Source organism: Chaetodon auriga, chromosome 16 (assembly GCF_051107435.1).
Source record: "Chaetodon auriga isolate fChaAug3 chromosome 16, fChaAug3.hap1, whole genome shotgun sequence".
NCBI classification, from domain to species: Eukaryota; Metazoa; Chordata; class Actinopteri; order Chaetodontiformes; family Chaetodontidae; genus Chaetodon; species Chaetodon auriga.
In genome coordinates this window covers 719,682-734,211 of record NC_135089.1, presented here as the reverse complement: position 1 = coordinate 734,211, position 14,530 = coordinate 719,682, and the positions used below count along the sequence as shown (strand labels likewise).

At 48.7% G+C, this 14,530-nt stretch overlaps 1 protein-coding gene across 1 annotated transcript; it reads left to right on the top strand.

Annotated features, from left to right (window-relative positions):
- The first annotated feature begins 320 nt into the window (after nucleotides 1-320).
- Nucleotides 321-3,761, top strand: LOC143334556 (keratin, type I cytoskeletal 13-like). The gene is made up of 8 exons (XM_076753389.1): nucleotides 321-872; nucleotides 1,048-1,130; nucleotides 1,732-1,888; nucleotides 2,281-2,442; nucleotides 2,535-2,660; nucleotides 2,946-3,020; nucleotides 3,119-3,267; nucleotides 3,531-3,761. The coding sequence occupies exons 1-8, from the start codon at nucleotides 369-371 to the stop codon at nucleotides 3,640-3,642; spliced, it is 1,368 nt and encodes a 455-aa protein (XP_076609504.1). The 5' UTR covers nucleotides 321-368; the 3' UTR covers nucleotides 3,643-3,761.
- Nucleotides 3,762-14,530: the final 10,769 nt, after the last annotated feature.

Below are 14,530 nucleotides of genomic sequence, written 5' to 3'. Positions count from 1 at the left end.
TGACTGGCTGAACCTTTCCTGCCTGTTTCAACAGCTCTGTTTACACAAGTCTCTGCTTGCTCATTACAATCCAAAGGTCGCACAAAGCCCGCGGCTCTGAGACCTTACACCTCGGCATTAAGGAGCTGAAAGCAGCTTTGTCATGCAAGTGAGCAGGTTTGAAGGTTACATTTTTCCCTGACCACCCCCACCGCACCCAGGCCAGCCCTCCAGTGCACATACCTGTCTCCGCCTCACCTGCCGTCATGCTATTTGCAGAGTGATTGACGGCTCTCTGGCTGCAGGAGGTTTAAATAGGAGGCGGAGGACTGCAGCTCCTCACTCTCCTCTGTGTCGCCTCCAGCCACAGCAGACAGACAGCATCCATCATGGCCTCCTTCTCTCGCTCTTCCTCCAGGTCTATGAAGACCTCCATAGTGAGCTCTGGTGGCTCCGGCGGCTCCGTGGTCGGCGTCAGTGGTGGTGGTGGTGGTGGACGCGTATGTTCCACCAGGGCTCTCAGCATGTATGGAGGAGCCGTAGGCGGAGGGGTCCGCATCTCCTCCTCCTCCGTCAGAGGCGGCTGCTTCGGGAGCGGCGGAAGCTATGGTGGAGGTTATGGTGGAGGTTATGGTGGAGGTTATGGTGGAGGCTACTCATCCTCCATCAGCTTCAGCGGCTGCGGCTTTGACGACAGCGTCATCGGCAACGAGAAGTTCACCATGCAGAACCTCAACGACCGCCTGGCCTCCTACCTGGTCAAGGTGCGCACCCTGGAGAAGGCCAACGCCGAGCTGGAGCTGAAGATCAGGCAGTATCTGGAGAGCAAGGTGGGCCCCGCCACCAGGGACTACAGCGCCTTCTTCACCGTCATCACCGACATCACCGCCAAGGTAAACCTCCTCCTCGCAGGTGTCATATGCAGAGATGTGACTCAGGACCAGAGCGATAAAGTTTTCTTTGAATGAATGAGCTCAAACCATCAGCAGCCATGTTGACGAGCGTTACACGTGTGAGTGATGTGCTGATGCAGAACGCTGGTCATGAACGCTCGTTTGTCTCCTCCAGATCCAGGATGCCCTCAGGGTGAACGGAGCCATCCACCTGAGCATCGACAACGCCCGCCTGGCTGCCGACGACTTCAGGACCAAGTGAGTCCAGAGAGACACAAATCAGACGTGATCACACCTGATCACACCTGATCACACCTGATCAGACCAGGTTTCAATGAATCAATTTGTTCTCACACACCTTACAAACCAGCACACGAGTCGGTCAAACCACAACACGAGAACACGGATGCAGGTGGATAATTAAATACTTTACACTCAGGTGTGTCAGGTGTGGCTTGATGGACAGGTGAGATACTCATGTTCATCACGCGTTTTTAATAAAGGCAGCACATCAAAGAGTGCAAAGCGACACGTTCATTCATGCAGCAGCCGTCTGTCTGTCATGAATGAACGTGTTTTTCAGCATGAAGTCTGAGCTGCTGCAGCTTCGTCACGTTGACTTGAGCTGGAGGAGAAGCTGCAGCTCAGAGCTCAGATTCAAAACGACAGGAAACACATTTTAATAAACTTCTTCAGAAAGCAACTGTAGTTCTACGACTGCAAGCGGCACCTGTAGCAGTACTCCAAGCCTCAGGTGTGCTTTGTTGTTCTCTGTGGCAGCTGACCTGTGGCTCAGAGGTGAGTCTGTCAGGCTCACACAGCAGCCGTCACTCACCCTCCTCATCCTCCTCTCCCGCAGGTACGAGAACGAGCTGGCCATGCGCATGTCGGTCGAGGCCGACATCGCCGGTCTGAGGAGGGTCCTGGAAGAACTGAACATGGCCAAGACAGACCTGAGCGTGCAGATCGAAGGCCTGAAGGAGGAGCTGATGTTCCTCAAGAAGAACCACCAGGAGGTCAGCGAGCACCAGAGACCGTCCACGTCATTTATCAGTAGATCGCACCGAGAAACAAATCAGCTGAGACAAACAACAGAGTTCTAGTTCATCAGATTCATGTTTCGTTCTACCAAACATCTGCGGTGACATCTGTCGATCGTCTGTGATCAGCTGGATTTTATTTCATTCAGCAGCCGCAGACTGACACCAGCAGCCTCTAGTGGCCGTGCTGCTCATTACACCAGCGCCCTCCCACTCACACACACAACCATTCATTCTCCTGTTAAACGCTGTTTGTTACTGAGGCTCAGTGCTGCCGATCAATGTCTCGCTTTGAAGTGCTGAAATGAAAATGATTTGATCTGACCGCTGGAACTCACCTTCGTCTGGACGTTGCTGTTTACGTGCAGGAGCTGCTGGCGTTGCGCGCTCAGATGAGCGGTCAGGTCCACGTGGAGGTGGACGCCGCTCCAGCAGAGGACCTCACCAAGATCCTGGCAGAGATCAGAGAACACTACGAGGCCATCGCCGCCAAGAACCACAAAGAGCTGGAGGCCTGGTTCCGCGCCAAGGTAAGGCTGTGACATCACTTCCTGTGGAGCCGCAGATCCCCTGCGTGTGTGTGCAGGTGTAGACGGGACCTGTGTGTGTGTGTGTCCTGCAGACGGAGGCTCTGAACACAGAGGTGGCGACTCAGACGGTCACGCTACAGACGTCCAGGACGGAGATCACAGAGGTCAAACGGACGTTGCAGGCGCTGCAGATCGAGCTGCAGTCCATGCTGGGGATGGTGAGTGTCACAGCTGTCACTCAGAGTACTAATACTACTAATACCACAGCATAGAAATACTCTGTTACAAGTTCTGCATTCATGAAAGTACCATGAAAATAGACTTGAAGTACCAAAAGTAAAAGTACCCATTACGCATGCATTCATGTGTTCATCAGTTTCATGTTTTCAGCAGTCGATCTTTACCCATAATACTTCATGATACTTCATGATACTTCATGATACTTCATGTCAAACGTGAAGTCTGAGAGCAGCTCTGACGCTGGCTGTCGGTTCCTTCCTCAGAAAGCGTCTCTGGAGGCGAGTCTGGCTGAGACGCAGAGCCGCTACGCCATGCAGCTGTCCGGGTTCCAGATGCAGGTGAGACGCTCCCACCTGTTCGACTGACAGGAACCGCTGCCGAACGATGTTGTTCTCTATGGAGACGTTAACCTGTGACCCTTCCTGTCTGCCTGCAGGTGACGTGCCTGGAAGAGCAGCTGGTGCAGCTGAGGGCCGACCTGGAGCGCCAGCAGCAGGAGTACCAGATCCTGCTGGACGTCAAGACCCGGCTGGAGATGGAGATCGCCGAGTACAGGAGGCTGCTGGACGGAGAGGCCAGCGGCAGGTGAGGCTCAGGTGTTCACGGTCACACCTGGGGAGGGCCGTGCACCAAGACAGAGGCAGGAAGTGAACAGTCAGTAATCAGTAAATATTTGAGTTTGTTGAGTAATGAAGTATTTGTCGGCTGAGAGTACTCCTGCAGCGCGGAGAAGTACTTTGAAATACTTCATGTTGGGAGACAAAATAAACTCAACAGAAAATATGTGAGTGTTCAGCCAATCAGAGAAGCTGCTGGTCTGACTCATCTCTTTTCTGATTGGTCGACAGCATCAGCAGCTCCTCCTCCTCGAGCACCTCGACCAAGCGGACGGTGACAGTGGTGGAGCAGGTGGTTGATGGGAGGGTGATCTCCTCCTCCTCCTCCTCCGCCTTCCGCTGAGCTGCGGCAGTGACGACCAGTCATCGTCTTCATCATCTTCATCCTCATCCACATCATCCTCGTTCAGTGATGCTCACCAGAGAATCTGTCAGAACACAAATAAAACAAGAGTCCCAGTGAGCTCTGCGTCTGTTTGCTTTCCTTTACCTGCATTCAAGCTCTGAATAAACTTTATTGACAGGAAACACGAGAACAACGAGACAAACAGCAGCAAGCGTGTACAGATACGAGTATTTGTACAAGATCAAAGAGAAAATACTCTGAAAATTAAAATCACACTGAAATAAAAAAAACTGGAAGAAGAAAAATATTAAAATGTAAAATAAGTACGGAAGCTGAGAGAGGCCAGACTCAGAACCCGGTCCAGACTCAGAACCCGGTCCAGACTCAGAACCTGGTCCAGAGTCAGAATCCGGTCCAGAGTCAGACCCTGACCCAGACTCAGAACCCGGTCCAGACTCAGAACCTGGTCCAGAGTCAGAACCTGGTCCAGAGTCAGAATCCGGTGCAGAGTCAGAACCTGGTCCAGAGGCAGAATTCGGTCCAGAGTCAGACCCTGACCCAGACGCAGAACCTGGTCCAGAGTCAGAACCTGGTCCAGACTCAGAACCTGATCCAGTTTATGTGTCATCCAGTTGTTTAAAACATTTTCACCACAACAAACATAAAAATGATTTAAAATTAAACACAAATAAAGTTCAAGCAATTTACTTTAAAATGTACATGATACCAGTAACACACAGACTAACTTTACTACAGTAAAAGTACTATTACCACACCAAAAAGACTGCAGCGAAAATGTTACTTCAGTAAAAGTTCACAACGACCCGAAGACAAACTGTGGACAGGATTAAAGTCCCCGATCAGCAGGAGGACGAACCCAAACTACTGACAGCCAGGAAGTACTCACATCCTTTACTGCAGTAAAAGTACTGATACCACACTGCACAAATAAAAATAGGTCCTGCAGTGAAAATGTTACCTCAGTAAAAGTATGTAAATGTACTTCAAGTATTGGAAGTCAAAGTACTGAGTGTCGTAAAGTGTGTCCTGTGTCTGTTGTCCTCTTGTCTCTGGTCTTTAGATCAGTGTGTCTCCTCGTTCATGTCTCAGCAGGATGTCCCCGTTGGAGTTGATTGAGGTGGAGCTCATTTTAACTCAAACTAATGATTCTCTTCATTCTGGATCAATCAGCTGATCATTTCCTCCATCGATCGATCAATCGATTGGTTTGGAAACATTGTGAAAACAGTGAGAAATGTGGTCACGATGAGTCAGACTAATGTAGTTGAGTGAAAACTACAATATTTCCCTCTGAGATGGAAAGTATCATGAAAAGTACAAGTACCTCAAAACTGTACTTACTGACAGTACTTGAGTAAATGTACTTGTCGCTGTAAATCAAATCAGATGGGATGTCAGATGTGTCTCATCAGCGTCTTTACATGAACTGTGGATGTTTTCACTGATGATGACGCTGCTCCTTGAAGGCGCTGCTGCCCCCTGCTGGTCGTCCTCACACAAGACTTCATTTCTCTGACCTTCACATATTGACACACGTCAGAAATCAATCCTCAGGTTTTCTCCAGAAAAAGTCATTATTTTTGCGCCTTTCCCTCGTTTCTTACAGTGGAGTGGATGTGAGGGCTCCTCGTGTGAGCGTGATGTTTTCATGTTTGTTGTTTGTGTGTTTATGATGTTTGTGTTTCTCTGTGCGGATGAATGAATGAATGAATGAACACAGAAACTGATTCGCTTGTTAAGTTTCACAGCAGTGAATCCAGTCCAACTGAAACTTGTAAAACAGAACTTCTGCCCTGCAGGAGAGAAGCTGATTGGCTACAGGAGCCCGGAGGAGTCACACCACAGTGACAAGCTGGAATGACTGAACCACATTGTGTTGACATGAATTCCCACAGTTAAAGTTGTCACTCGGTCCCATAAATGAATAATGAATACAACCGGTTTGTGCTAATAATACACACACACACACACACACACACACACATGCACACACACACACACACACACACACCAGCGGCGGCGGCTTCGTTGACCTTCAGGCTTTCTGTGATTTTTCTTCTTCTTGTTGAATTTTCTGTTCAAACAGCTGAAAGCAACAAAAGAGGAAATGAAAACAAATAAAACACATTCAGACTCAGAGCTCGGCGCGTCTGAAACGTTGTGTTTGTTGTCAGTGTGTCGTGATGGGAAATGTGGGATTCAAACTCTCCGTGTTGTCGGCTGTTGGTTTGTGTGTTTGGGACTGAGCAGTGATTGGCTGTTGGAGCCTCCAGCGGGTCGGTGATACGCGCTGAATGTGAGGCCTGACATTTACTGTTTCATTAATCTTCAGCCCCTCCCCCGCTGCAGGCGACCTGCCGCACCTCCTGATGGAACTTAAACATAAATCTGTTGGTTTACGATCTGACCGAGTCGCTGGTGGCTCGTTCTGCTCTGGAGACAGAAGATACTGATGGTGGTAACGCACTGCGTACCTGTGCGTACCTGTGTCAGGTACAGTATGTGGGACAGTGGGCAGGTGGCGTGGGTCTCCGGGTTCCACCTTCACATCTCCTTCATGGAAGGTCAAGTTTGAGCCATTGGAGGTTTACAGTGACGCCTTTAGAAGGTCGCTGGTTCTTCGGCTCATTGATTGATGGCTTCAACATGTGCTGAGGTGTTTCTGATCAAACGGCCACCTCCATGTGGTCCAGCGTCACGCATGTCGAGACAGCTGAGGGTCAAATGTCCCAGTGTCTGACGCAGTTCAGGGACGACGTGAAGTTTACCTGTAAAAGGTTTGGATTCCTCTTCAGTTATTCGTTGTCGTCTCCTGTCGCTTGGAGAGAAGGTGAAGAGTTAATCCACGTTGTTGCTGTTGATTGGCAGATGGTTTACTCAGCTCAAGTTCCTCTGGCAGCTGAGGTGTGGTCACAGTTTGAAGAAGCCACCTGAAGCCAGGAACAGTCTCGAATGCCTGATCCACACAGAATCTACTATATCTTACAGCCCTTGAGCAAGGCAGTGAACTCAGGATGGTCCCAGTGACTGACAGCCAGACTGAAACATGTTGAGTCAAACTCTTTTCAGGTTCCAGGTTCAGGTTCCAGGTTCAGGTTCCAGGCTGACTCTGAAGCGACCCTTTCATTACACGACGGCGCTGAGAAGAACAAACCACACCAACGAGGCTCTCGACAGAATCCTCTGACCTTCAGCAGCTGCAGCCGTACCTGTGTGTTTAAGGCTAATTAGCACATATTAGCATCGCTGTGGTCATGTTAGCATGCTGATGGTAACATTTACACAAAGCTGCCATATTTCCTGTTTTCAATAAATGTAACAGAAATCCACAAAGTTTTTATCAGAAACAAGGAAATAAATAAACTGTTTGTGGTCTGAGTGAAGCTCTTCATCACCTGATGTCTGCACGGAGTCGCAGATCACATGACTTACTCATTTGAAAAAGCTCTGTGTTGCCTCAAAAGGTGGACCAGAAGTGGACTACAGGGCCCAGGATCAGGACCAGGATTAGAACCATCCTGCTGTCTGTTGGCAGAGAGTTTGTTACAGTCATCACAAAAACCAGAATGAAAGCTGACGAGGGTGACGAGTTCTTGCTCGATCAAATTCAACACAAGCTTAATTTCATGAGCTCCGACGCCTTCGAGGACTCTTCTGACGGCACGTTCAGCCTCTCTGTGCACCGTCCACAGACGCTGCAAAGCTTTCTCAGGATGCTGTTAAGTCCAAGGCTCTCCCCACAGACCCGATCCTCTCCAGCTTCAGCAGAACCTGTGTGGTTCCACGCTGAGCGGTGAGGCAGCGTTCCTTCCAAACCTCCTCACATCATCAGTCCTGAACACTGCCCACAAGATGTGGGACTTCATGGACAGATTCTTTGCCGACAAGCATTTAACGGTGAAGTTCATTCACCGCCTCACAGTCATCAGTGTAAGTGGAACAGAGGAGTCTTCAGAAAGGAGCCGATTAGTTCCACAGACTGGGACGTCTCTAAAATCCTGATCCGTCCACCACTTCAAGACTTTCTCCATCAGAGGTTTCAGGTGTCATGAACTGCCACTGGTTTTTCACAGTCCCCGTCCCTCCATCGGTTTCTTAAACAGGACAATCAGGCAGAGGTTCTACCTGCACGGAGTATCCAGACTGGATCGAGTCCTTCATTTGCCAGAAACGTTGTCAGAGGGGGGTCACGGGGGGGGTCACAAGGGGGGTCAAGGGGTGGTCACGGTGGGGGTCACAGGGGGTCACGGGGGGGTCACGGGGCACGAGGGCTGCACTTTAAGATTATTTCATGTCTGCTTGCTTGCAGCTAAATTCACAAGCTCACAGGTTAAAGTGAGGAAATCGTGCTGAGTGAAATGGAACTGAGCCGGTCGTCTGTTTGTTTGTACCTCCAGTTTTTGCTGATCTGGATCTGGATCCTGCAGAGTCTGAATGCACTTTAACTCATTTTGAGTTTGATGATGACTGTAATGGAGGGAAACTATGATCAAACTGCTATCAGGATAAAAATGATGCCTTTGCTTCTAAAACCAGAAATGATGTCTTACATGTCTGAAGACTAAATATGTGTTTGGTTTCAGGCCTTCTGCTGACGTGCCGCTAAAACAATGTGACAAAACCTTTCAGTCAAATGAAAGCCAGGCGGCAGAGAGCTGAGATTATACCTGCAGGTATAAAAAGTTCATACATGAACTTTTAAGACCCAAATTCCTGCCGTCAGTCATGCATGCAGAGACACATGCGCCTACAAATCACTCCATGCAGGTAAGTGCTGTGCTGGCTGCAGGGCTGCAGCTCATACATGTGACAGCAGATCGCGGCCCATCAATCAGATCCAGCTCGTTTCATTCTTCAGATCGGCGGTGGTTCTGCTGCCGGCCGAGCGGATTAGCTGTCAGCGCCTGAGTCAGTGTTTGTTTGGTGGAATTAAGATTGTGAACTGCTTTGATTTCACACAGTCAAACACAGAGCAGCAGAGCTTCCAGCTCCTCACTGATCCTCATTAACCCTCTGCTCACCAGTAAAACCAGCAGAAGAAGCAGAACAACAGCAGCAGAGCGTGATGAGTTCATGTTTCAGTGACAGATGACATCACATGTTCTGCATCTGCTCTTTATTCGCTCTCCTCTCTGCATGGAGGAGTTTTCAGTCAGTCTGAGTCTGTTCATAACGTTTTGTTCTGCAGACACTGACGTCCACAGACTGATTTAACACGTGACACACGGTGAAACACGGTGACACACGGTGAAAGAAGGTGACACACGGTGACACACGGTGAAAGAAGGTGAAACACGGTGACACACAGTGACACACGGTGAAAGAAGGTGAAACACGGTGACACACAGTGACACACGGTGAAAGAAGGTGAAACACAGTGACACACGGTGAAAGAAGGTGAAACACGGTGACACACGGTGACACACCGTGAAACACCGTGAAACAAGGTGACACACGGTGACACACGGTGAAAGAAGGTGAAACACGGTGACACACAGTGACACACGGTGACACACTGTGAAACACCGTGAAAGAAGGTGACACACGGTGACACACGGTGAAACACGGTGACACACGGTGAAAGAAGGTGACACACGGTGAAACACGGTGACACATGGTGAAAGAAGGTGACACACGGTGACACACGGTGAAAGAAGGTGAAACACGGTGACACACAGTGACACACGGTGACACACAGTGACACACGGTGACACACAGTGACACACGGTGACACACAGTGACACACGGTGAAAGAAGGTGACACACGGTGAAAGAAGGTGAAACACAGTCACACACGGTGAAAGAAGGTGAAACACGGTGACACACGGTGACACACCGTGAAACAAGGTGACACACGGTGACACACGGTGAAAGAAGGTGAAACACGGTGACACACAGTGACACACGGTGACACACTGTGAAACACCGTGAAAGAAGGTGACAGACGGTGACACACGGTGAAACACGGTGACACACGGTGAAAGAAGGTGACACACGGTGAAAGAAGGTGAAACACAGTGACACACGGTGACACACTGTGAAACACCGTGAAAGAAGGTGACACACGGTGACACACGGTGAAACACGGTGACACACGGTGAAACACTGTGACACAAGGTGAAACACGGTGACACACGGTGACACACGGTGACATCCGGTGAAACACGGTGATACACTGTGAAACACCGTGAAACAAGGTGACACATGGTGACACACGGTGACACACGGTTACACACCGTGAAACAAGGTGACACATGGTGACACACGGTGACACACGGTTACACACCGTGAAACAAGGTGAAACACGGTGACACACGGTGAAACACGGTGATACACTGTGAAACACCGTGAAACAAGGTGAAACACGGTGACACACAGTGACACATGGTGAAACACCGTGAAACAAGGTGAAACACGGTGACACACGGTGAAACACGGTGACACATGGTGACACACGGTGACACACGGTGACACACGGTGAAACACGGTGATACACTGTGAAACACCGTGAAACAAGGTGAAACACGGTGACACATGGTGACACATGGTGAAACACCGTGAAACAAGGTGAAACACGGTGACACACGGTGAAACACGGTGACACACGGTGACACACCGTGAAACAAGGTGAAACACGGTGAAGCACAGTGACACATGGTGACACACGGTGACACACGGTGAAACACCGTGAAAAAAGGTGAAACACGGTGACACACGGTGAAAGAAGGTGAAACACGGTGACACACAGTGACACACGGTGACACACTGTGAAACACCGTGAAAGAAGGTGACACACGGTGACACACGGTGAAACACGGTGACACACGGTGAAAGAAGGTGACACACGGTGAAAGAAGGTGAAACACAGTGACACACGGTGACACACTGTGAAACACCGTGAAAGAAGGTGACACACGGTGACACACGGTGAAACACTGTGACACAAGGTGAAACACGGTGACACACGGTGACACACGGTGACATCCGGTGAAACACGGTGATACACTGTGAAACACCGTGAAACAAGGTGACACATGGTGACACACGGTGACACACGGTTACACACCGTGAAACAAGGTGAAACACGGTGACACACGGTGAAACACGGTGACACATGGTGAAAGAAGGTGACACACGGTGACACACGGTGAAAGAAGGTGAAACACGGTGACACACAGTGACACACGGTGACACACAGTGACACACGGTGAAAGAAGGTGACACACGGTGAAAGAAGGTGAAACACAGTCACACACGGTGAAAGAAGGTGAAACACGGTGACACACGGTGACACACCGTGAAACAAGGTGACACACGGTGACACACGGTGAAAGAAGGTGAAACACGGTGAAACACGGTGACACACGGTGACACATGGTGAAACACCGTGAAACAAGGTGAAACATGGTGACACACGGTGAAACACGATGACACATGGTGAAAGAAGGTGACACACGGTGACACATGGTGAAACACCGTGAAACAAGGTGAAACACGGTGACACACGGTGACACATGGTGACACACGGTGACACACGGTGACACACCGTGAAACACGGTGAAACACGGTGAAACACGGTGACACACGGTGAAACACGGTGATACACTGTGAAACACCGTGAAACAAGGTGAAACACGGTGACACATGGTGACACATGGTGAAACACCGTGAAACAAGGTGAAACACGGTGACACACGGTGAAACACGGTGACACATGGTGACACACGGTGACACACCGTGAAACAAGGTGAAACACGGTGAAGCACAGTGACACATGGTGACACACGGTGACACACGGTGAAACACGGTGACACACGGTGAAACACCGTGAAACAAGGTGAAACACGGTGACACACGGTGAAACACCGTGAAAGAAGGTGAAACACCGTGAAAGAAGGTGAAACACCGTGAAAGAAGGTGAAACACGGTGACACACGGTGACACATGGTGACACACGGTGACACACGGTGAAACACCATGAAAGAAGGTGAAACACTGTGAAAGAAGGTGAAACACGGTGACACACGGTGACACACTGTGACACACGGTGAAACACTGACACACGGTGAAACACCGTGACACACGGTGAAACACCTTGAAACAAGGTGAAACACGGTGACACACGGTGACACACGGTGATACACCGTGAAACAAGGTGAAACACGGTGACACACGGTGAAACACCGTGAAACAAGGTGAAACACGGTGAAGCACGGTGACACATGGTGACACACGGTGACACACGGTGAAACACGGTGACACACGGTGACACACGGTGAAACACCGTGAAACACCGTGAAAGAAGGTGAAATACGGTGACACACGGTGACACACGGTAAAACACGGTGACACACCGTGAAGCAAGGTGAAACACGGTGACACACGGTGAAACACGGTGAAACACGGTGACACACAGTTTTTATTGTTGAACTTGTCCAGCTCAGTCTGTCACAGAGTGGCTAACCCTCATCTTCACCTATGACAGACTCCGCCTCTCTGGGAGGCTTTTATTTGACCCAATCACATGACTCACCTGCTACCAGGTAACTTGATTAAATGTGAGATACTCACCAGGGGCCTCATTTATAAAACTTGCTTACGCACAAAACAGGGCTTGAAAGTTGCGTACGCAACTTCCTACGCAAAGGTTGTGATTTATAAAAATAAACTTAGCGTGAGAATGTGCGCACCGGTACGCCAACTTTGATGCTTGCGTACGAACATTTTGGAGACGGGGAAACTGGCGGTGCAGATGGTGAGGTGGTGAATTGAAGCCAGATTGATCTCATACATTTAATGTCATCACATATCAGACTTATAGACCCGCGTAATCATAAACACCCAAGTCCGCAGTGTTATAGATGTGTTCCTTTAATGAGCCGTTAGGCCTACTACTGTATGCACAATGTTCATATATCATACTTCCATCTTCAAATGATACAGAGCGGTGGATGGCACTGATGGATTAGTAGTAATTCTGACAAGGTGTGTAATAATCATTCAATTTGCTGAGTAAGCATATAAATAGTGCGGTGACACTCGTGCGTAATGCTGCACAATGGATGCGCTGGCACTGCTGGAAGATCACGCAAATGGTAGGATCAGGATGGAGAGAAGTTTTAGGAACCACAGAGATTTCCTGCCCCATGATGATGACTGGCTAATAAGCCGATTTAGATTCCCTAGAGCGGTGCTCTTGGATCTATGTGCTGAACTGGGCCCAGTGTTAGATAGACCCACCCGCCGGAACCGCGCCATCCCGGCGCATATCCAGGTGCTGACCACTCTGGGGTTTCTGGCGACTGGCTCCTTTCAGTGGGAATTAGCCGACAGGTAAGTGTTTGATATGATTAATATTATATAATGTTACATTGTCTGTCTAAAGCCCCTTTTGGGTATAATTCAGTTAAATTGTGTCCTTAGGTCTGGGATATTTGCAGCAATGTCCGGTTTCCCAAATATATTGCTGTAAGGGCTCAGAGTGAAAATGAATTTGCTTATGTGAATCGAAAAAATGTGCATTCACTCAATGTACAAATTATTTGTACCTCGGACATGATCTTGACGAATGTAGTGGCACGGTGGCCTGGGTCAACACATGACTCATTCATCCTGACGCACAGTAGTGTAGGGATCTGTAGTTTCTGCCACAGATCGCTCGTTGGCACTGGAACTATTCACTGCGGTGACGACGTGCCGCCACTCATTTTTTTTAATTATTATTATTTTATTCGTGACGCCACTACTGTGACCACCAAACAAAATGTCCTTTCTGGCCTCCACCTCACCCACAAGCACCTCGATTTCAGTCTCCGTAAAATTTCTTTTTCTTTTCTCTGCCATGATCGAACGTAAAATGCCATTGATCAGCAGGCGTATTTATATGCAAAGCCATTCATGAGGTACTTTGCATTGACCATTCATGGTAAAATGTGGGTGTGTCGGAGGCGGGATGTGAGGTGAATCCACCTGCGCAATCTTCCAGGTGGAGTGTGATTTATAAAGGGAAAATTGCGTGCAGGTGTGAGTACGCACGTTTTATAAATCCGAATATTTTTTGGCGTACGCCATTTTCAGCTTTTGGGCGTACGCACACTTTTAGTATGGATTCTACGCAATGTTTTATAAATGAGGCCCCAGCTGTTTTCTTTTAGCATCAACAGCTTTTCTTTGCTTCTGTCTCAACTTTCTACAAACGTGTTGCTGCTTCCAACACTTTCAACATTTGATCTTTCTGCTGTTTTCAGGGTTCAAATCATCACATTCAGTTCAGATGCTCTTCTAACTTCATGATGTTTAGGTTTAGAAATCCACGATCTTTACCATCACGGCCTGAAAACAGACGTTTTAGCATCAAGCCAACGAGAGTATTGACGATCAGTGTATTGACAGAAAGTGATTGATCATCTGTTGTTTTCATGGTTTATTGATCTCTGCTGTGGAATCATGAATCATGAATCATGTGGAGCTTTGGACTGTTGGTTGGACCAAACAAACATGGTGAAGGTGTCACTTTGGGCTCTTTGTCACCACATTTCTCACTATTTTCACAATGTTTCCAAAGCAAACAATCGATTGATCGATGGAGAAACTGATCAGCTGATTGATCCAGAATGAAAAGAATCATTAGTTTAAGTTAAAATGAGCTCCACCTCAACCAACTCCAACAGGAACATCCTGCTGAGACATGAATGAGGAGACACAATGATCTAAAGACCAGAGACAAGAGGACAACAGACACAGACGACACAATGATCTAAAGAGGACTGCAGAAAGGATGTGAGTACTGCTGTGAGTCCAGCAGTACACCACAGTTCACCTGTGTGATCCTCTGATGTCTCCTGTGAGTGAGACTCCAGACCTG